This window comes from Scyliorhinus torazame, chromosome 1, assembly GCF_047496885.1.
Source record: "Scyliorhinus torazame isolate Kashiwa2021f chromosome 1, sScyTor2.1, whole genome shotgun sequence".
In the NCBI taxonomy this organism is placed as follows: Eukaryota; Metazoa; Chordata; class Chondrichthyes; order Carcharhiniformes; family Scyliorhinidae; genus Scyliorhinus; species Scyliorhinus torazame.
The window spans coordinates 247729979-247753508 of record NC_092707.1 but is presented as its reverse complement, the minus strand read 5'-3'; the positions used below and the strand labels follow the sequence as shown (position 1 = coordinate 247753508).

At 48.1% G+C, this 23530-nt stretch overlaps 1 protein-coding gene and 1 pseudogene across 1 annotated transcript in view; both read right to left on the bottom strand.

Moving 5' to 3' along the window:
- The window catches only part of dhx57 (DEAH (Asp-Glu-Ala-Asp/His) box polypeptide 57), a 137717-nt gene that overhangs the window by 52250 nt on the left and 61937 nt on the right, over positions 1-23530 (bottom strand). Inside the window, exons 10-12 of the mRNA XM_072504326.1 lie at positions 19011-19144; positions 15029-15083; positions 12259-12470 (exon numbers count right to left, since the gene is read on the bottom strand). Of these exons, the coding sequence (XP_072360427.1) occupies positions 12259-12470; positions 15029-15083; positions 19011-19144 (401 nt within the window). The remainder of the gene's footprint in view (positions 1-12258; positions 12471-15028; positions 15084-19010; positions 19145-23530) is intronic.
- On the bottom strand, positions 8895-9079 carry LOC140420299 (ATP synthase membrane subunit K, mitochondrial pseudogene; annotated as a pseudogene).

Below are 23530 nucleotides of genomic sequence, written 5' to 3'. Positions count from 1 at the left end.
TACAATTCACTAACATCACATTTAACTGTCGCAACACAGAACACCATTAACTTGAACTCTGTAACAATGCAAAGAGGAGTAAATTTCAATACAAATCAGTAAAAAGAAAGTTGTAACATTGGTACATTTTCCAGCCGCTCAAACACAGTCCACAGTCTCTCTTCCAGTTCCGCTCTTCACGTCTGCCCCAAGCCTTCTGCCCTCACGAACGCCTCAGCCGCCTCCGCTGTCTCAAAATAAAAGTCTTTGGCGTTATATGTTACTTTCAACTTCGCCGGGTACACCACACCAAATCGCACCCCCTTCTTGTACAAAGCCACCTTCACTCGCCCAAACGCCGCTCGTCTTTTTGCCAACTCCACCGTCAAGTCATGGTAGATCCGAACTGCAGTACCATCCCACAGCACTTCACGCTCCTGCTTCGCCCAGCTTAATACCTTCTCCTTCATGCAAAACTTATGGAAGCAGATAATTACTGCCCTTGGCGGCTCGTTCACTTTGGGCTTCGGCCTTAATGACCGATGAGCTCGGTCAGCTCGTACAGGGTGGGGCTCTCACCCTCCCCCATCAGCTCCGCCAACTTCTTAGTGAAGTATTGCGTTGGCCTTGGGCCCTCTGTCCCTTCGGGCAAGCCCACAATTCTCAAATTGTGCCGCCTTGAGCGGTTTTCCAAGTCTTCCAGCTTCGCTCGGAGTCCTCTGTTAACCTCCACCACCCTCCGCAGCTCGTCCCCCATCGAGGTGACCTGGTCGCTGTGTCGTGTCACGGCCTCCTCCACCTCCTTCATCTTATCGCCCTGCTCTCTCACCTCGGCCGATGCTTTTGCCACATCCACCCTCATTCGGCCAATTGCCTCCTCCACCAATGACCTCAACACGACCGCCATCTCTTTCCTCAAGACCTCATGTGCCTCACAAACGGTTTTTCCAGCTCCACCGCCATCACCTCGGTCATCTTCTCCACCGTAAGTAGTGCGGCCCCGCCTTGCAGTTCGGCTTCCGCCATCCTGTCAACACTTTTGCTCATCTTCTCCTTCGGCGGTGAACCCGCGTTTCCTACTTTCTTCGACGCTGCTCTTCACATTCTTTAGCGGCTTATTGTTTTTAATCTTCTTTCTTTTCTCCTCTCTCCCACTTCGCCCTCCTGCCCTTTAGCAATCTGACATTCTTTTTTTGAAAAAGAAAAAGGGGGGGGGGGGAAAAAAGAGAGAATAAAAAAACCAAACTTCCTTAAACCTTCTTTCTTTCTCCTCTGCATTCACCTGGGACCAGGCTTCAATCTTCTTTCTTCATCCTAGGTGGGAGCCATCCGACGTGGAGCACCCTTCCTACATAGTGCCCTGGCCTCGGGCCTCGGCCTCCTCGTAGCTCCGCCCCGGCTGCTCTGACATGCGGCGCCGGGCCCGGCGCCTCAGCCCCCTCCGCCCGACACCCGGGCGGGGTTCTTCACCAGTTTTTAAACCGGCCCCGCTGGCTGCTCATGGTGGCCCCAAAGGCCGACGATAGTCGAGGAGTGCGTGAGGACTCGGGGATTTCCCCAAAATCTCCGCGAATCGCGGCCACCGGCGGGAGCTCTTGTTGTTGCGGCCGCCCTGCTCGCCCATGCCACCGGAAGTCGCAATGTCCAAGGTTGTGGGGTGAGGGTGAAGCAGTGCTCAAATGTGGCAGTCTTTGGGTATCGGAGCAGCCAGAGCTACACATGGGGAAGAGGGCTGACGCCCTCGCTTTCGCTTCCCCAATCGCACGCCGGAGAATCCTGCTCAGCTGGCCAGGAAAGAAAAGAAGTGGGGGACGGGACGGGGACACACACACACACACACACACCCCCCCCCAGACCAACAGAGGGGGTGGCTATGGGAGGGACCACACACCAGGCCAGACGGTGGCAGACTGTATATAGGAGAACTTAAGGGAAGGAAAAGACAAACCATTCTGTATTGTACAGTGAATGAATATGCCCAGCAATGCGCATAATTGGGACAAAGATAGGGAGGTTCTAAAACACGAACAGAAATCTAGGCAGCACCGTTATTTTCACTGTCTGCACGCGTCCAGCCAGCAAAAGCGGCGAAACATCCCACTCTTAAAATCCTCCTTCATCCCCATCACCCATCAAGCCAATTTCAATCTATGCAGTTGGGACCAGCTCCGCGCCTCGGTCCACAAAGCTCGTCCCCACCACCTTAAATGCTAACTCCCCTAATCTCCTTTCCTGTCCTCTCGCATTGATCGGGAACCTTTCCCATACCAAACATTATCTGAAAATTGGCCAAATTTCCCCAAGATCTCCATAATCCCCACAATGCTGCCCATCGGGTCCAAAATATACAATAACAAATCATCTGCATATAGCAAAACCCTATGCTCGGCACCCTCCCACTCAATTCCTCAACACCATCGCCATTGCCAACGGCTCTATCGCCGAGGTAACAGCATTTGGGACAGCGGGCACCCCTGCCTCGTCCCGCGATGTAGCCCAAAGTACCCGAAACTCACTTGGTTCATCCACACACTCGCCACCAGCAACTTGTACAGCAACCGGACCCAATCCACAAACCCCTGCCCAAACCACCCCAGACCTCGAACAAATATGCCCACTCCACCCAATGAAAAGCCTTCTCCGCGTCCAACACAAGCGCAATCTCTACCTCCTGCCCCTCCGAGGGCATCATATTCACATTAAGTAACCTCCGCACATTCGCCGGCAACGGCCTTCACTTCACAAAACCGATCTAATCCTCCCAATCAACCCCGTACACAGTCTTTAATCCGTGATGCAAGCACCTTCGCCAATAGTTTGGGATCGACATTCAATAACGATATCAGGCGGTCTACACTGCTCCAGGTCCTTATCCTTCTTTAAAATCGGGCAGATGGAAGCCGGTGACAAAGTAGGGGATGTTCCCCTCTCCCTCCCCTCATTATACACCCTCACCAGCATTGGCCCCAGCTCCACCCCGAACTTTTTATAAAACTAACGGGAATCTGTCTAGCCTCAGGGCCTTCCCCAGTCCTCTGCCCTGAACTTTTTATAAAACTCTAGGGGGAACTTGTGTGGTCCCGAGGCCTTCCCCGCCTGCATCGACCCCATGCAATGCATCACCTCCCTCAGCTCAATCGGGGCCTCCAGGCCCTGAACACGCCCCTCCACCACCATGAGAAACTCCAATGCATCCAGGAACCGCCATATCCCCTCTTCCCCTGTTGGGGGCTCCGACTCATAGACCCTCCCATAAAAGGCTTCAAATGCCCCATTCACCCCTCCGGGTCCATCACCACCTTATCCCTCTCATCCTTCACTTTACCAATTTCCCTTGCTGCTGCCTGCTTCCTCTGGTTTTTTATTTTTTAAAAATAGAAATGTTTTTATTCAAGGTTTTTCAATAATTTTTACAAAACTCTCCAAAAAGGAAAATAATACAAAGAAAACAGGGCACTATGCCAACAAAACAAAACAACTTAACCCTCTAACCGATCAACAATTTAACACCCATCTCAAAGCAAAATGGGGCATGCGCCCCTTACAAAAAGAAAAAAAAAATCATCCCCCCCCCCCCCCCCCCTGGATTCCTGCTGCTATTGACCTCCACCTAATGTTCCGCGAGAAAGTCAAGGAATGGTTGCCACCGCCCGGAGAACCCCTGCAAGGACCCTCGCAAGGCAAGCTTTATCTTCTCCAACCTAAGAAACCCCGCCATGTCATTGACCCAAGCCTCCACGCTTGGGTGCTTCGCATCCCTCCACATTAACAAGAGCCTTCTCCGGGCTATGAAGGAGGCAAAGGCCAGAACTCCGGCCCCTTTCGACTCCTGCACTCACGGATCGTCCGATACCCCAAATATCGCTATCCCCCAGCTCGGTTTTACCCGAGTAGCCAAGACCTCGGACATAAACCTTTGCGAAGCCCTTCCAAAATTCCGTAAGCGCCGGGCATGTCCAAAACATATGGGCGTGGTTTGCTGGGCTCCCCGAACACCTCACACACCTGTCCTCTACCCCAAAAAACTTACTCATCCTCGCCCGTCATATACGCCCTGTACACCACTTTAAACTGGATCAGGCTGAGCCTGGCGCAAGATGAGGAGGAATTGACTCTACACAGGGCGTCAGCCCACAGGCCCTCATCCAGCTCCTCACCCAGCTCCTCCTCCCACTTGCCCTTCAGCTCCTCCACCAAGGCTTCCTCCGCCTCCTGCAGCTCCTGGTATATCTCCGATATCTTACCCTCCCCGACCCACACGCCCGAAACCACCCCGTCCTGTATCCTTCGGGCAGGCAGCAGTGGGAATTCCCCTACCTGCTTTCTCACAATCGCCCAAACCTGCATATACCTAAAGGCATTTCCCGGAGGTGACCCAAATTTCTCCTCCAGCGCCCTCAGACTGGCAAAAGTCCCATCGATGAATAAATCCCCCATCCTTTTAATTCCCACCCGGTGCCAGCTTAGGAGCTCACCATCAATCCTACCTGGAACGAACCTATGGTTGTCCCATATCGGAGCCCAGACTGAGGCCTCCACCTCCCCCTTTGCCGCCTCCACTGCCCCCAAATCCTCAATGTCGCCACCACCACCGGGCTCATGGTATTCCACATCGGCGGAAGTGGCAACGGTGCCGTCACCAGTGCCTCCAGGCTAGTACCTATACAGGACGCTGCCCCCTCTCCCTCCATTACCCACTTCCGAATCATAGACACATTCGCTACCTAGTAATAGCTGCACAGGTTCGGCAGCGCCAACTACCAACACCCCCCCCCCCCCCCCCCCCCGCCTGCGCTCCAAGAATAGCCTCTTAACCCTCGGGGTCTTATTTGCCCACACAAATCCCATAATGCTCCTGTTTACCCGCTTAAAGAAGGCCTTGAAAGACGAACAGGAACCTGGGGAGGACCGTCATCTTAACGGACTGCACCCTACCCGCCAGGGAGAGTGATAACATGTCCCACCTCCTGAAGTCCTTCTCCATCTGGTCCACCAGCCGTGCCAGATTGAGCTTATGCAAGACCCCCCAACTCTTAGCCACCTGGATACCCAAATACCAAAAACTCCTCTCCACCATCTTGAGTGGTAGCTCCTCCAACCTCTTTTCCTGGCCCCTCGCATGCACCACAAACAGCTCACTCTTCCCCACGTTGAGCTTATATCCCGAAAAGTCTCCAAACTCCCTAAGGGTCTGCATGACCTCCCCCATCCCCTCCACCGGATCTGCAATGTACAGCAGCAGGTCAACCGCATATAGTGAGACACGCCCCCCCCCCCCCCCCCCCCCCCACCCCACCACCACCAACCACCAACTGGACTCCCTCAACGCCAAGGCCAGTGGCTCAATCGCCAGGGCAAAGAGCAGGGGGGACAAAGGGCACAGCTGCCTCGTTCCACGGTACAACCTAAAATACCCTGACCACAGCCGGTTCGTCGATACACTCGCCACCGGGGCCTGGTACAGCAATTTAACCCACCCTATTAACTCCTCCCCGAACCCAAATCTGCCTAACTCCTCCCACAGGTACTCCCACTCCACTCGGTCAAAGATCTTCTCCGTGTCCATTGCCGCTACCACTTCTGCCTCCCCCCCCTCAGAGGGCATCATAATCACATTCAGGAGCCTCCGTGCTTTCGTGTTCAGCTGCCTGCCCTTCACAAACCCCGTCTGGTCCTCATGTATCACTCCCGGGACACAATCCTCAATCCTGGTGGCCAAAACCTTTGCCAACAGCTTGGCATCCACATTGAGGAGCGAAATTGGCCTATAAGAGCCACACTGCAGCGGGTCCTTATCCCGCTTGAGGATAAGCGAGATCAAAGCCTGCGACATCGGGAGAAGGATTCCCTTTTCCTTCGCCTCATTAAAGGTTCTCAGCAACAATGGGCCCAACAGCTCCGAGAACTTCCTGTAGAACTCAACCGGGAATCCATCTGGCCCTGGGACCTTGCCCGCCTGCATATTCCCCAACCCCTTAACTAGATCCTCCATCTCGATCGGGGCCCCCAAACCCTCCACCCGCCTTTCCTCCACCCTTGGGAACCTCAGTTGGTCCAGGAACTGCCGCATCCCCTCCCCCCTGGGGGTTCGGACTTGTACAACTTACCATAAAAGTCCCTAAAGACCCGGCCCACATCACGCACCCCTCCAGCCCGCTCTCGGATGTCCGCCGCCATCTCTCCCTTCCCAACTGTGCCACACCAATCACACCCATGACAGCAATCCTCCCCCTTCCCTCTCAAAAAAAGAACCAACGCCATCCCCCCTCACCCCCTACGACCACCCACTTCACTCCTGTTAATTAGCCCACCCAGCTAATTAGCCTGCCCAGCCCAAAGTCTCTGACTTCCCCTCCCCTGGAATCCACCCACTCCTCTCACTCCCCCACCCCCCCTCCTCCCAAACACCAAAGAGAAAATGCACGCTCACCACCGCCGCTCCCACATCGAAATCCCCACCCCCAAAACTACCAACCCCATACACTTTACAATGAACACAAAGCTCCTCTCTAAAGGTCAGTGTCCTCTCACTCCTCTCAGTCCATGGTCCCTCAATGTTCAGCACCTCCTCTGGGGAGTCAAAATAAAACTCCTGTTTCTGATGTGTCACCCACAAGCGGACAGGGTACAAAATCCCAAACTTCACCCCCTTCTTGAAGAGGGCAGCCATTATCCAGTTGAACCTGGCTTTCCTCTTCGCCAACTCCGCACCCAGGACTTGGCAGACCTGCAGTACTCCCTTCCCAGGTGCACCTCCTGCTCTGCCTCGCCCATTTCAAGATCTTTTCTTTGTCCAAGAATCGGTGCAGCCACACTACTATCGTCCTTGGCAACTCCCCACCTGCGGTCTCCTCAATTCCCTATGCTCCCAATCCACCTCGACGGGCAAGTTGAAAGCCCCCTCCCCCATCAATCTCTCCAGCATCCTCGCCACATACTTGGCCGCCTCCGCTGTCTCAATACTCTCAGGCATCCCGACGATCCTCAGGTTCTGTCTCCTGGAGCGGTTCTCTCTCAGCCTCTTCTGGCTGTTCAAGACTATCCCCAACGAGGCCATCTGCTCTTTTGCTCTTCTCCACTGCCTCCTCCACCTTCTGAATCGCCGGGCCCGGAGTCTCTGCCCGACTCTCTCAATCGCAGCTCTGAGAGGCGCCACCACCGTAACCAAGTCTTCCGAAGCCTCCTTCCTCTGCTGCTGGAATTTTCCAATCAAAACTCCTCCAGCTGCTCTGTTGACCACTTGGTGGGTAGCGCTGCCCCCTTGCCCTCCCCCATCTTCACCTGGGTGGCGGACCATAAAAATTGTCCTGCGCCAGCTGCTCTCTTTCCCGTGGCACTCCTCACCATCTGATCCATGCACCAATCTCACCAGCGTAGTATTACCTTCAGTGGGCGCTCACACACCTTTTGCACTCAAAAGTCCCCCCTACAAGTGGGGAAGGACCATCAAAATCCACCTTGAGCGGGAGCCACCAAATGCGCGACCACTCACTCCATGGTCACCACCGGAAGTCCAGAATACTTGATTCTTTTACGGGGTGTGGATGTCGCTGGCAAGGACAACATTTGTTGCTCATCCTTAACTGTCCTTTAGGAAGGTGAGCTGCCTTCCTGAACCACTGAGGTCTATCTCGTGTGGGGTAGACGGTGCTGTTAAGAAGGAAGTTCCAAGATTTTGATCCTATGACAGTGAAGGATTGCCAACATATTCCAAGTCAGAATGGTGGGTGGCTTGGGGTGGGTGGGAAGAGAGAAAGAGACTTCGAAGAGGTGGTATGCCCCTGCATCTGCTGCCCTTCTAGGTGGGTAGAGGTCACGGGTTTGGCACCTTTGTGAGTTGCTGCAGTGCATCTTGTAGATCAGTGTTCTTCAAACTTCTTTGCCTGGGATCCATTTTTACCAACCAGCCATCTTTGGGGACCCACCTTTTTGCTTACCATGCGACAGGTGAGCCTGCTTGGTCCTCACAATCTCACTTGCTTTGTCATTCAATGTTGCATTTCTGCGAAGGGCTTCAGCTGATGATTTAAGTTCTCACTGCATCCTTTGAAAAAGATCAAGAGGTTTGTCCTCAAACTTGCCGTACTTAGTCTTCAAATTCCTTTGGAGATTTGAGGGTTTTAATCTTTCATTTGCCAGTATTTCCTGCACATAACACACATGGGCTTTGCTTCCTGATTTGCATTGCAACAATTAATAAAGCCGCACCTGAAGAAATCGTCTTTATACTGCTTTGTTCCCGATTTCAGCTTCTTAATGGGTTAAGAGGCCCTGGAGCTCACACCAGCCCTGTTTTGTCCTGCCTTGGACTCTCCAGAAAGCTCTCTCCAGCAGATTCAGTTGTGAGATCCTGGCCTGTTTGTGTCTCTGGCTCTCTCTCATTACATCTTCAGTTCTTCACACACTCCTGTTGCTTGCTTTCTGGCAGCCACAAAATGGAGGAATCCCTCCTCCGTGATTTCGCAGCCAAAGCACAGATCGCGTGACGTTAGTGTACGTGCTGGGCGTGTGACCTGCTCTCTGCCGCCACTTCTGGTGGGAAGATTCTGCGTTTTTAAAAAAGAAACTTGGTCCTGGGACAGTGCACCGACGTCAGGAAGAGATTGTACTGGGACAGCGCGCTGACGTCAGGAAGAGACTGTACTGGGACAGTGCGCTGACGTCATGAAGAGACGTCAGGAGATGGTAGTCTGCCCCACTGGGCACCAGGACTGTGCACTGCTGGATCCGCCTCATGGGGCATGCATGCAGACAGCATACTCTTTTGTTTAAACAGTACATGGCTTACCCGGAGTTTTATTTGTGAAGACTGATAACTTAAAATACATCATTACAGGAGGTTTCAAATATTCGCACAGATTTCACATGCTGGTCTTTAAATTCCACTTGCCCTGCCCAAAGACGAGAACCACACATCATTTCCTTTCTGTGATTGCTGCTGGTGCCTTCTACTTGGATCTCAGTTTAAGAACAAATAAATTGCTGCAATCCCTGTAAATGCAGCTCTCACATAATTCCTCCTCCCTGTGATGGTGTAGACATTGAAGTACTTATGGAAACCAGTGAACTGGTGCTGACTGCCAGCATCGTGACCCCCCATTCTCACCTCTCACACAAACTTCACTTGGCTGCTCTCGGTGACCTTCACAGGCCCCGGGCTCCAACGGTCTCAATGCCGGAAGTACAGCCTCGCCTCCACCTATTGGCCATCGGAAGAATGAGGCACCGGATAGGATGTTAGGAAAGCTAATCATCCATTGAATAATCTTGGGCGGCACAGTGATTAGCACTGCTGCCTCACAGCTCTCGGGACCCGGGTTCAATTCTAGCCTCGGGTGACTGCCTGTGTGGAGTTTGCACTTTCTCCCAGTGTCCGAGTGGGTTTCCTCTGGATCCTCCGGTTTCCTCCCACAGTCCAAAGATATGCAGGTTAGGTGGATTGGCCATGCTAAATTGGCCCTTAGCATCCAACGATTAGGTGGGGTTACTAGGTTAGAGGTGTGAGCTTAGGTAGGGTGCTCTTTCAAGGGCCGGTGTAGAACCGATGGGCCAAATGGCCTCCTTCTGCACTGCAAATTTTATTCTATGTGGATGGAGTAAGCCAAAATGCTGCGGCAACCTAAAAGCCGGTCGAGGCCACTGGGCACTTCTCCCGCGATCAGGAACTGATCGCTCCACAGCCTTCCCGACACCCGGTCACGACCCACCCGCAGGTCATGACCCGGAGTTTGAAAAATTCTGTTGTAGATAGTATACACTGTGCCACTGTGTGTCGATGATGGAGAATGTTTACGGTGGAGGGTGGGTTGCAATCAAGGGGGCTGCTTTGATCTTGATTGTCCCAAAGTTCTCGAGTGTTTGGACCTGCGCGCATCCAGGCACGTGCAGTGTATTCCATTACACTCCTGGCCTAGTAAGAAGTCATACAACACTAGTTTACAACCAACAGGTTTGTCTGGAGTCACTAGCTTTCGGAGCGCAGCTCCATCATCAGGTCCTGACTTATGCCATGTAGATGGTAGAAAGGCTTTGGGAAGTCAGGAGGCATGTTACTCTCCGCAGAATTCCTCGCCTTTGGCCTGTTATGTAGCCACAATATTTATAAGGCTAGCCCAGTTCAGTTTCAGGTCAATGGTAAGCTCCAAGATGCTGATATAATGGGAGATTCAGCAATTGGAATCCCATTAAATGTCAAAGGGGGATGGTTACATTCTCTCATTGCAGATGGTCATTGCCTGGCACATGTGGCACCAATGTTATTTGCTACTCATCAGCCCAAGCCTGAATATTGTCCATATTTTGCTACATATGGACATGGATTGCTGCAGTATTGAAGTCCTGAATGGTGCTGAACATTGTGCAATGTGCAGTCATCAATGAACATCCCCACTTCTGACCTTAGGATGGAGTGAGGGTCATTGGGGAAGCAACTGAAGATGGTTGGGCCGAGGACACTACCAAGGAAGCCTTGCAATGATGCTCTGGGAGTGAGACGATTGACTTCCAATAACCACAACCACCTCCCTTCATGCTAGGTATATGATTCCAACTAGCAGGGCAACACCCCACTGATTTCCATTGACTTCAGTGTTGCTAGGGTTCTTTGATTCCACACTCAGTCAAATGCTGCCTGGATGTCAAGGCCAGTCACTCTCACCTCACCTGTGGAGTTCAACTCTTTTTGTCTTCAAAGACCCCTCCCACCTGGCTTACTCACTCTTCCAACTTCTTCCATCGGGCAGGAGATACAAAAGTCTGAGAACACGCGGACAGACTCAAAAACAGCTTCTTCCCCGCTGTTAGCAGACTCCTAAATGGCCCTCTTATGGACTGACCTGATTAACACTACACCCCTGTCACCCGAGGCCAGTGTTTATGTAGTTACATTGTGTATCTTGTGTTGCCCCATTATGTATTTCTATGTACTTAATGATCTGTTGAGCTGCTTGCAGAAAAACACTTTTCACTGTACCTCGTTACACGTGACTTTAAACAAAATCCAATACAATCCAATCTATGCTTGGATCAAGGCTGTAATGAGATCAAAAATGGAGTGTCACGCCACACAGAGCAGGCTACTGCTTAGTGCTGCTTGATACTACTGGCAACTGCCCCTTCCATCACTTTGCTGATGGAGAGTAGACTGATTGGTTGGACTACAGTTGTCCTGCTTTTTGTGGACATGACTTAATTGGGCAATTTTCCATATTGCCAGGTAGATGCCAGTGTTGTAGTTGTACTGGAACAGCTTGGCATGAGTTGGGATAGGGGCAGTAGAAATTTGGGTGAAAGATCAGAGGCGAGAGTTCAATAAAGAGCAGAGAGAGAGTACAATAAAGAGCAGGGAGAGAGAGAGAGGAGGCTTTCATAAAGAGCAGAGAGAGAGAACCAGGCAAGGCTTCAATAAAGAGAGTAGAGAGAGGGGCAAGGCTTCAATAAAGATCGCAGAGAGAGACAGGTGAGGCTTCAATAAAGAGCGCAGAGAGAGGAGCAAGGCTTCAATAAACAGCACAGAGAGGCGAGGCAATGAATGGCCGCACTTATTGATGAAACATTTTTTTCTCCCTGGTATTTGCACCATACATTCCTGGTCAGTGACAGCATGGCTTAATACAGACATAGGTTCCCCTTCAGCCAATGAACTGACCTAAATTCTAGCTGCCCAAACAATGTACCTCAACTCCAACACAAGAACACTGGCAAATGTGCAACATCATTGTACATTTATTAGCACTTTTAATGCAGTAACATGTCCCAAGAGCTTTGCAGGAGCATAATGAGAAGTGTAAGACTGAGCCCTAAAAGGAGATATTAGAACAGTAGTTAGCACTGCTGCCTCACAACGCAAGGACCCGGGTTCAATTCCGGCCTTGGGACGACTGTGTGGAGTTTGCATGTTTGTATCATGTCTGAATGGGTTCCTCCCACAGTCTAAAGATGTGCAGGTTAGGTGGATTGGCCATGATAAATTGCCCCATAGTGTCCAACGGTTAGATGAGGTTACAGGCTTGCGGGATATTCTATGATTCTATTCTATGAAAGGTTGGTCAAAGAGATTGGTTTTAAGCAGTGGAATGGTTTAGGGAGGGAATTCAAGAACTGTAGGCCAAAGTAGCTGAAGGCACAAGCCAATGTTGGACAAACTACTTTGCCCCAAGGATGCCAACAAGACTTCCTGGATTCAAATCCAATTCCTAAAACTGTAAGGTCAGCGTTTAGTCTTTTTTCTACAGTAATCATATGCAGAAAAATGGTGCTTTGTTCTGTACATAAACCTACCTGTGTATCGGACCATCAGTTGAGTAACAGTAAGATGCTGGTCAGGGATGCGGTCTTTGATTGATGGTGCATCATGTAGACGTAAAGACCTTAGCTGTTCCTCAAACGATTCCACTGAATTACAGTTACTTTTACCTTTAGCTCCCCAAGACTCAGCATATTGGTTCAGCTTCACAGTTCGTGCATAGGGACTTTTATCTTCCAAAACGTATCTGGAATAAACATTGGAGGAATTTACATCAGAGGACTCACTACCTCATCTCTCCCCAGGAAATGAAATCAATGCCTGGACACCACACTGAAACACACATGCACTTGTCCGATTCCAAGGGAGTCAAGATTTCAGTACGACAACATGGGGCGAGATTCTCCGACCCCCCGCCGGGTCGGAGAATCGCCGGGGGCTGGCGTGAATCCCGCCCCCGCCGGTTGCCGAATTCTCTGGCACCAGATATTCGGCGGGGGCGGGAATTGCGCCGCGCCGGTTGGCGGGCCCTCCCCCGCGATTGTCCGGCCCAGATGGGCCGAAGTTCCGCTGCTAAAATGCCTGTCTTGCCGGCGTAGATTAAACCACCTACCTTACCAGCGGGACAAGGCGGCGCGGGCGGGCTCCGGGGTCCTGGGGCGATCTGCCCCCGGGGGGTGCCCCCACGGTGGCCTGGCCCGTGATCGGGGCCCACCGATCCGCGGGCGGGACTGTGCCGTGGGGGCACTCTTTTCCTTCCGCCTTTGCCACGGTCTCTACCATGGCAGAGGCGGAAGAGACTCCCTCCACTGCGCATGCACGGGAATGCTGTGAGCGGCCGCTAATGCTCCCCCGCATGCGCCACCCGGAGAGGTCATTTCCGCGCCAGCTGGCGGGGCACCAAAGGCCTTTTCCACCAGCTGGCGGGGCGGAAATTCGTCCGGCGCGGGCCTAGCCCCATAAGGTTGGGGCTCGGCCCCCCAAGATGCAGAGCATTCCGCACCTTTGGGGCGGCGCGATGCCCGACTGATTTGCGCTGTTTTGGGCGCCAGTCGGCGGACATCGCACCGATACCGGAGAATTTCGCCCATGATTAAGAAACTGGGGTTTTAGAAAAAAAAATTGTTTGTGCAAGCATATAAAGCTTATTAACCACAAACAGTCGAAAGTTTATTTTCTGCTTTTGCTTTATTGGAAGGGTTCTTGTTATGACGTTGTCTGCTTGATATAGCTGTGTTAATCCTGAGAGAATGGTGAGAGCAGATTCTCTCTCCGTGTGGTCCAGCTTGCATGGAGAAACCACCATGAGAAGAAATGTAGACACATTAATATGCAATATTAGTCCACGGTGGTCATTAGATGTAATTATGTCACCTTCTCAATCTTTCTCAAAATCAATGCCTCTAATTTGCTAGTTTGAGTCTGGAATCTGCCCATTTGAAGCTGCCCAACATATTGTAAAATGCCTCTTACTCCCTAAATCAGTGGTTAATACATCACAAACATTTTTTGTCCCAATGAAAAACCCATTTGTCACTTGTTCTTAAGTTTTGCTACGTCGATCTTGTAATCTCTCCTAGCTGCCACTAATCGCTAATCTTTTATTTTTAAATTTAGAGTACCCAATTAATTTTTTCCAATTAAGGGGCAATTTAGCGTGGCCAGCCCACCTACCCTGCACATCTTTGATTGTGGGGGTGAGACCCACGCAAACACGGGGAGAATGTACAACCTCCACACGGACAGTGACCCAGAGCCGGGATCGAACCTGGGACTTCGGTGCCGCGAAACAGCAGTGCTAACCACTGCGCCACCGTGCTGTCCTATTACACCCTCTCAAACAGTAGATAATCCAACACATTTCTCCCTCTCTTCAGCTCTGAAGTGTCATACGGACGTGAATCATTAACTTTGTTTTCTCTCCCTACTGGTGCTGCCAGTTTCTTCAGCATTCTCGGTTCTGGTTTCAGATTCGAGAATGCGCAGTATTTTTGCTTTTACTTAATTCCTCTAGACTTCACCTCTCATGTCTTGCTGTCCCCCACTCCCTCTCTGACCACTCCTCATTCTGTATAGACCAGAACAGCCCCTCTTCACTCACTGTACTGAATTTCCTCGCTCACCAAATTTCACTGTTGAACTGGATCTTGTGCCATTTACATCGTTAAATGTATTAAATGATCGTTTTCACCCATTCGTACAAAGGAAGACAATTAGAAATTAAAAGATTCAGATTAACACAAATCAGCAGGCGACAAGGTCTGATCTATGCCCAGACGTAAGCATCATTTGGTGTAAATACACAGGGAAAATGGTTGAATGACATGTCTGAATACCTTAATTGGCTAATATTCCAACTTCTTCCATCGGGCAGGAGATACAGAAATCTGAGAACACGCACTAACAGACTCAAAAACAGCTTCTTCCCCGCTGTTACCAGACTCCTAAATGACCCTCTTATGGACTGACCTCATTAACACTACACCCCTGTATGCTTCATCCGATGCCAGTGCATATGTAGTTTCCTTGTATTCCTTGTGTTGCCCTATTATGTATTTTCTTTTATTCCCTTTTCTTCCCATGTACTTTATGATCTGTTGAGCTGCTCGCAGAAAAATACTTTTCACTGTACCTCGGTACACGTGACAATAAACAAATCCAATCCAATTATAGCCAAATCCTTTCAAATGAAATTCATTATTAAAGTCAACCACTAACTGTAAAAAAAAACATAGTTCACAATCATTTAAAAGTAGTACGGTAGTCACTTATGCCATGTACTGATGCAATGTAAACAATTCTTACCTAGTCATTGTAAGTGCATCTTCCAAGAAATATTGATCCACTGGGAAAGTATATCCTAAAACACCAGAATGACAAAATTAAGTATGTTCACAATTAGCCATTTGGTCCTTAAGAGCAACTGAAGAAAGACACGGATTAAGGAGAATCGCAAGGCATTTTATAGGTATATTAGGAACAAGAGGGTAGCTAGAGAAAGAGTTGGTCCTCTCAAGGTCAAAGCAGGGAAATTAGGTGTAGACCAGAGGAAGTAGGTAAGGTCCTTAATGAGGATTTTGCATCGGTATTCACAAAGGAGAGGGACACGTTGATTGGTGGTGTCTCAGAGGGATATGTAAATGCTTTAGAACAGGTTGTTATTACGAGGGAGGAAGTGTTAGGTGTGTAAAAGCATTAAGGTAGACAAATCCCCAGGGCCAGGTGGTATCTATTCCAGATTACGGAGGAAGACAAGAGATGAAATCGCTGGGCCTCTTAAACGAAATCTTTGTGTCCTCGTTGGCCACAGGTGAGATCCCAGAGGATTGGAGGATAGCCAATGTTGTAACGTTATTTAAGAAGGACTGCAAGAGGGCAGCACGGTGGCACAGTGGTTAGCATTGCTGCCTACGGCGCCGAGGACCCGGGTTCGAACCCGGCCCTGGGTCACTGTCCGTGTGCGGTTTGCACGTTCTCCCCGTGTCTGCGTGGGTTTCACCCCCACAATCCAAAGATGTGCAAGGTAGGTGGATTGGCCACACTAAATTGCCCCTTAATTGGAAGGGTGTTTTTCCGAATGGAGGTCTGTAACTAATGGTGTTCCGCAGGGATCAGTACTGGGACCTCTGCTCTTTGTAATATATATATATGGGTCTGATCAGCAAGTTTGCAGATGATACAGGGCAGCACGTGGCACAGTGGTTGCACTGCTGCCTACGCTGCTGAGGATCCGAGTTCGAATACCGGCCTTGGGTCGCTGTCAGTGTGGAGTTTGCACATTTTTCCCGTGTCTGCGTGGGTTTCACCCCCACAACCCAAAGATGTGCAAGTTAGGTCATGCTAAACTGCTCCTTAATTGTGAAAAAAATAATTGGGTACTCTATAAAAAAAATAATTTCTTTTAAGTTTGCAGATGATACGAAGATTGCAGGAGTGGCGGATAGTGATGAAGATTGCCAGAGAATACAATAGGATATGGATAGGCTGCTAAATTGAGCAGAGAAACGGCAGATGGAATTTAATCAGGACAAATGCGAGGTGATGCATTTTGGTAGATCCAATTCAAGTGGGAGCTATAAACTAAATGGCAGAGCCATCAGGAGCATAGAGAACCAGAGATCTGGGCGTGCAGGTCCACAGATCCTTAAAAGTGGCAGCACAGGTGGAAGTGGTGGTGAAGAAAGCATATGGCGTGCTTGCCTTCATAGGACGGGGTATCAAGTACAAAAGCTCAAAAATTATGTTACAGTTATATAGAATGTTGGTTAGGCCACATTTAGAATACTGTGTCCAATTCTGGTCACCATACTACCAGAAGGATGTGGAGACTTTGGAGAGAGTACAGAATAGGCTAACCAAAATGTTGCCTGGTATGGAGGGTATTAGCTATGAGGAGAGATTGAATAAACTGGGATTGTTCTCCCTAGAGAGACGGAGGCTGAGGGGCGACCTGATAGAAGTTTATCAAATTATTAGGGGTATAAATAGGATGAACAGTTGGAGGCTTTTTCCCCAGAGCGGAATTGAAAATCACAAAGGGGCACAAGTTCAAGGTGACGAGGGACAGATTCAGTGGAGATGTGCGGGGGAAGTGTTTTTACACAGAGGATGGTGGTGGCCTGGAAGGCACTGCCAAGTGAGGTGGTTGAGGCAGATACGTTAGCGACCTTTAAGACCTATCTGGATAGGCACATTAACAGACGTGGGATACAGGCGGTTGGTCTAGATGGGACTTGGGAGGGCCGTTGGGCCTGTTCCTGTGCTGTATTGTTCTTTGTTCTTGCACTCGTCAGAACAAAGACACGTCAAGGTTTTCCTTCTGGCACTCGTCAGGAAAAAGAAGACACGTCAAAGCTTTCTTTTTTGCACTCGTCAGAACAAAGACACGTCAAAGTTTTCCTTCTGGCACTCGTCAGAACGATTTGCAAGAATACCAAATGTAAACGGAACTACAATTTATACTTCATAAGAGATAATGCTGATTGGTTGGAAAGTGGACTCCAATTGATAGAGGTATTGCCATGGAGAATGTACCAGTCAACTGATGACAGTTAACTGAAAAGCTTTGTTCAAGTTCATACAATGCAGGGTGATTGAACGATCAAGGCATTGCCCTGGCGAATGAACCAGTGAATGGTGTCACCTATTTTGTTTAGTTGAAACATGTACATGTGTACATGTTCTTGCTGTCTGCATCTATAGTTCCTAGCACTGTAAATGTGTCACATTGTGATGACCTTAAATTGGTTGTCAGTGTAATTCTTAGCACACTTAAGTGTTCAGCAAATCTCCAAACACAGAATCACATCTAATGTTGGACACTGTTTGGAGTGTTGCAAGTGCAGGCTGGATGTCAGTACCTTATCTGTTGAATAACTGAAGGCACATGCTGTTTGATACAATTTGCACTAGTCTTTGGGACATACAGCATATATAACTAGCCTTACACCGACACTCAATTCATTACTAATTGTGTGGAAGACAGAACGTCTTTTTGATTTGGGGGAAACATCCTGGAGTGGTGAATACCACTCACAGCAGCATGAAAGAGTTTACATTAAGTATAACAACTTCTCATGAAGTCTTTCATTTCAATTGAATCTGTGCTATGCTCTTTCTACTGCCTCAATATCTCCTTCTTTCTTTAATAAGCCCATTTCTGCTTTAATTTCTTAGGCTGTCAGTGTTCAATTTTTGCTTTGTAATATTCAAATGAAGTACCTCAAAATATTTTAAGAAATCTTCCTTGCATGGATTTTAAAACATCATCCTCTTCTGCAAATCCTTCTTTAGATGTGCCTCTGCTCCAACACTATGTTCCAGTTTTATTCCATTATTTTGAAGATCCTAGTTTTCTGTGAATGGCACATCCCATTAGTGGGAGAGATGAGTCATTATGCCCCAAAGGTGAGATCTGTCGTTTGTTTTGGAAAATAATTTTTTTTTTCCAATTCAAGGGCAATTTAGCGTGGCCAATCCACCTACCATGCACATCTTTGGGTTGTAGGGGTGAGATCCATGCAGACACGGTGGGTATGTGCAAACTTCACACGGACAGTGACCTGGGGCCGGGATCGAACTCAGGTCCTCGGCGCTGTGAGGCAGCAGTGCTAACCACTGCACCACCCTAGATCTGTCATTCTAAAAGCCCATTATCTTTCCCTTCTCTCCAAGTTCAAAAGCTTCCTCTTAACCTTGTCTCACCTCCCCCACTTTCCTCCCCAAATCCTGTTTAGCATTTAATTCCTCTTCGTGAAGTAGTAATGGTGCTATAAGTCCAAGTAGTTGCTGCAATGCACTTGGATTTCCAGGGTATAAATATTTCCATTGACTTTATATATCTTTCACTAACTGAATCTATAATTTTTCATACATGCAATAAAAGTAGTTTCTTATAATAATTTTCTGTCTGATTTATGCATTAAGCAGTCTACAATCTGCTCGGAGGCATTGGGTAATGTTTATGACACTAAAATGACCACAACATGGACAAGAATACACGGAACGACTCGCGTTTCACCATTCTGTCCTATCTCTGCTTTTCTTCTTGAATGGGCAGAATTTTATGCTGCTCGTGGTGTGGGGCGTTATCTTCTGGGAATGGCATATGTTAAATTCTGATCTTGCAAGCAAAACAGAGAGAAGACCGAGATCTTGCCTATTCACAGCACACTCTTGAATTAAACAAATAATTCAGCGTATTATTCATGGACCTGGTACTCCTGTAACTTTAGACAAGAGATGGAACTTTAAAGCAAATATTTACTTTATATAGATCAAATCCTACCTGGAATATGAATACTGGGGCAAGAATTGAAGTACTCTGTGAATAACTGTGCATTCAGTGTTGCACTCATCAGAACAATGCGCAGATCATGCCGAGCCATTATCAGATCCTTCAGCACCAACAGCAAGAAGTCACTACAATACAACCAATATACATTTAAGTTCAAGCTAAAATATATACAGAAGAAATGCATTTAAGATGCACACACACTGACACCGAGGACCAGGGTTTGATCCCAGCCCACTGTCCGTGTGGAGTTTGCACATTCTCCCAGTGTCTGCATGGGTTTCACCCCCACAAAGATGGCCAGGGTAGGTCGATTGGCCATGCAAAATTGCCCCTTAATTGGAAAAATAAAGATGCGCACAAACATTGAACAGCAATATTGTCCTTGGGGGGGGGGGGGGGAAGAGAAAGGGAAGGCTGGGAGGATATGTGATAAAAAGGCATTCAAAATCTTGAAGGGTCTGGACAGAGTAGATAGGGAGAAACTGTTCCTACTCGTGAAAAGGATGAATGAGGGGACACAGATTTAAAGTAATTGGCAAAAGAAACAAAATTGTCATGAGGAAAAACATTTTCCACAATGAGTGTTTAATATCTGGAATGCATTGCCTGAGAGTGTGGTGCATTCAAGGCATGTAAAGGGGAATTAGGCAGTTATCTGAAAAGGAAGACGTGGAGAATTACAGGGAAAAGGCAAAGGGTTGGCAATAGGTGAATTTCTCATTTGGATGGCCAATGCAGACACAATGACTGAATGCTTCCTCCTGTGTTGCAACAATTTTGTGATTATAATTGTCGCCCTTGAAAACAGAACATAATGTTTAATTAATGATCAGAATAGCCAATTCTCTCCACAATCATGGATAATTCATTTTCATAGCCCTTAGCAAATCTAGTGCTTAAAAATTCATCAAGAATTTGATATTTCAATCACCTTGCTATCAACAGAAATAGACCGCAGATAACAAGATATACTTTTGCATTCTAAAAACATTTTACAGGTCAATGTGGGAATATCTTTTCATGTCCATCTCTCTCATGTGTTCATATGTTATTAGGCATGTAAAAATATCTAATAATTAACAGAAGAAATATTTCCTACAAAACACAACTATAAAATGTAACATTAGAAACAGGAGGCCTTATAGTCTTTCAGACTTGCTCAGCCATTTAATTAGGACAGGGGTTCTCAAACTCTTTGCTTCAGAGGCTCCTGCCCTCACCGTGCTATAAATATTTCACTGTTCCTCTTGTCACACAACGCAAGTATTTATTCTTTGTAAAAATTAATTATTCAGTTAACCCATACATTTATTATTAATGTTGCACTTAATAAATGGGTAATTTGTTACTAGAGCCGAGTACCATTTGTGTCAAGACGTTGAGGTATCTTCAATGTCTCTCAATGTACTTTGGTCTGTCCAGCACATACGGTGTGTTCCTCAAACATGCTGAATCTCCACTGCTCAGCAAGGCCCCTTCCCTCGATCTGTCAACTCCATTTTCTATTGGGCAGGAGAACCTAAACTGCCAAAAGATGTGTTTGGCTTCAATTCACCCAGATCATATAATTGTCTGCTTCGTCTCCCATATCTTGGGGGAATATCTTCTTGTATCTTCTTTTCACAGATGTTTTTCACACTCGCCCTTCGCAACCAACTGTTCGTCAAATAGCCATTTTTGTTTAAAACTGGTCCATGTGCTGCCTTACGAGACCATCCACTCACAATGCAGGTGCTGAAAATCAGAAGGAAGGAGACCACAATAGGCTACGCTGTTGGCAGATCCATCTAATCTTCCTCATATACTCACAGTTGAGAAACCCCGAATTAGAAGTTGGCAGATCTGCACCTCCCTTCCATTTTCCTGCCCATGTCCCAAATCACTTCATAGGCTTACTTTAAAAAAAATCCAACAATCTCAGTCGTGAAAATTCCAAATAACCCTTTATCCTTTCAGAGTGAATGGAGAGTGGAGAAGAAAGTTCTATAATTATACCATTTGTGAAAAAAATGCTTCCCAATTTCTCTTCAGAATGGTTTACCTTTCATTTTAAGATTATGTTTCTTTGTTCTTCATATTCATACTGTAGCCATGTAAAATGGCTGACTCCCGATTAGAATGGCCAAACCCTGATTTAAAATGGCGAACGGAAGAGGCTGATGGGAAAATCAGCCAACAGGACTCAAACTGACAGCTGCAGGTAAAACAGTGTATTCGTCTCTGGGGAAGCCAGACCGAATCGATACCTGCAGCCATCAACATAACAACACCCCAGCCATCTGCATATTAACCAGCAATCCCCGGGAACAATTGATACAAAATAGTAACACAAAGCCGACCCAGACTTTTCGGCGCCAGCAGGAGCTGACATAAAGAGAGGTAAACGACCACCCCTCGATCAAGGAATCGCTTCAGCATTGGAGAATATCGAACCAAGTGATTGGGACCAAGTCCAATCACTTGGAACCAGGTACAAGGTCCGCCCCGAGGTGGGAAGCCCCTGGGGACTATAAGAATAGGGGCCAAGTTCAAATTGACCCTTCTTCTCCTCTCCGCACCCTTCGAGACCCTTCTGCAGAAAACACAAGTCTTACTCCAACGCTCGCTACGAGATAGGCACTCCTGACTGTCGACCTGTACCAGCTTTGAATCCCGCAGGCTCAGAACCCATACGAAAGGCCATTTGTTTCCCTGACCTGGTGGGCCATTTGCAAAGTTAAGTATTGGCCTGTTAGTTGTAGGAAGTAGCTTAGAAGTAGAATTAATGTACAAGTATTAATTGCTGTATATAATAAATGAGCGTTGATTTAACTCTTACTAAGCGGTGTGTTGGATTATTAATCATTACTCGGACTTGAACCACGTGGCGGTATCAGAAAGATACCTGGCGACTCAAGGGCAAAGGTGACAGATATAGAGCAAATAAACAAAGGCTAAAACAAGCAACAATACCAGGCGGCACGGTGGCACAGTGGTTAGCACTGTTGCTTCACAATGCTAGGGACCCAGGTTTGACTCCCGGCTTGGGTCACTGTGTGTGCAGGGCCTGCACGGTCTCCCCATGTCTGCTTCGGTTTCCTCCGGGTGCTCCGGTTTCCTCCCACAAGTCCCGAAAGGCGTGCTTGTTAGGTGAATTGGGCATTCTGAATTCTCCATTAGTGTACCTGAACAGGCGCCGGAGTGTGGCGACTAGGGCGTTTCACAGTAACTTCATTGCAGTGTTAATGTAAGCCTACATGTGACACTAATAAAGATTATTATTAAAAGAAATGATCAATTATTTTAACATTCAGCATCTCAATCAGATCATCCCTGATCTCCTAAATTTAGGGTTTATGCAAACGCTTCTCATAATTTAACCCGCCAAGCCTGATATCAATCTGGCGAATCTGTGCTATACATTTTGTTTTCTCTTTTTATAAAAATAAAGTTAGAGTACCCAATTTATTTTTACCAATTAAGAGGCAATTTAGCGTGACCAATCCACCTACTTTGCACATCTTTGGGTTGCGGGGGCGAAACCCACGCAAACACGGGGAGAATGTGCAAACTCCACACGGACAGTGACCCAGAGCCGGGATCGAACCTGGGACCTTGGCGCCGTGAGGCAGCAATGCTATCCACTGCACCATCATGCTGCCCCTTGTGCTACACACATTTAAGGGCTTTGCCTAAAAAGAAATGCAGTACGCTAGATGGAGCTTTACCAATGTTCTATAACACAAGTTATCCAACTACAATCCAGAAAGGCAAAATATCTCCTGAACATGGAAAAGAAACTGATCGAAATACATGCAGTATAGTTTGATTTTATTCATTTACAGGATGTGGGCGTCGCTGGCCAGGCCAAGATTTATTGCCCATCCCCAATTGCTCTCAAGGTGGTGGTGAGCTGCCTTCTTGAATGCCGCAGTTCATGTGGTGTAAGTACACCCGTAGTGCTGTTAGGGAGGGAGTTCCAGGGTTTTGACCCAGCGACAGTAAAGGAATGACGACATAGTTCCAAGTCAGGATGGTGAGTGGTTTGGAGTGAACCTCCAGAGGATGTTCCCACGTGTCTGATCCTTGTCTTTCCAGATGGCAGTGGTCGTGAGTTTAAAGATGCTGCCTAAGGAGACTTGGTAAGTTCCTGCAGTGCACTCTGGGACACATTGCTGCCACTGTGCATCAGTGATGGAGAGAGTGAATGTTGTGGAAGGGGAGCCAATCATGCAGACCACTTTATCCTGGATACTGTCAAGCCTGTTGAGCATTGTCGGAGCTGCACATATCCAGGCAAGTGGAGAGTGTTGCATCACAGCCTGACTCGTGTCTTATGGAAGGTGGACAGGCTTTAGGGAGTCAGGAGGCGAGTTACCCGTTGCAGGAATCCTCGCCTCTGACCACCTCTTGTGGCCACAGTATTTACATGGCTAGTTCAGTTCAATTCTGGTCAATGGTAATCTCCAAGATGTTGATAGCGAGGGATTCAGCAATAGTCGAGGGGTTGAATTCTCTCTTGTTGGAGATGT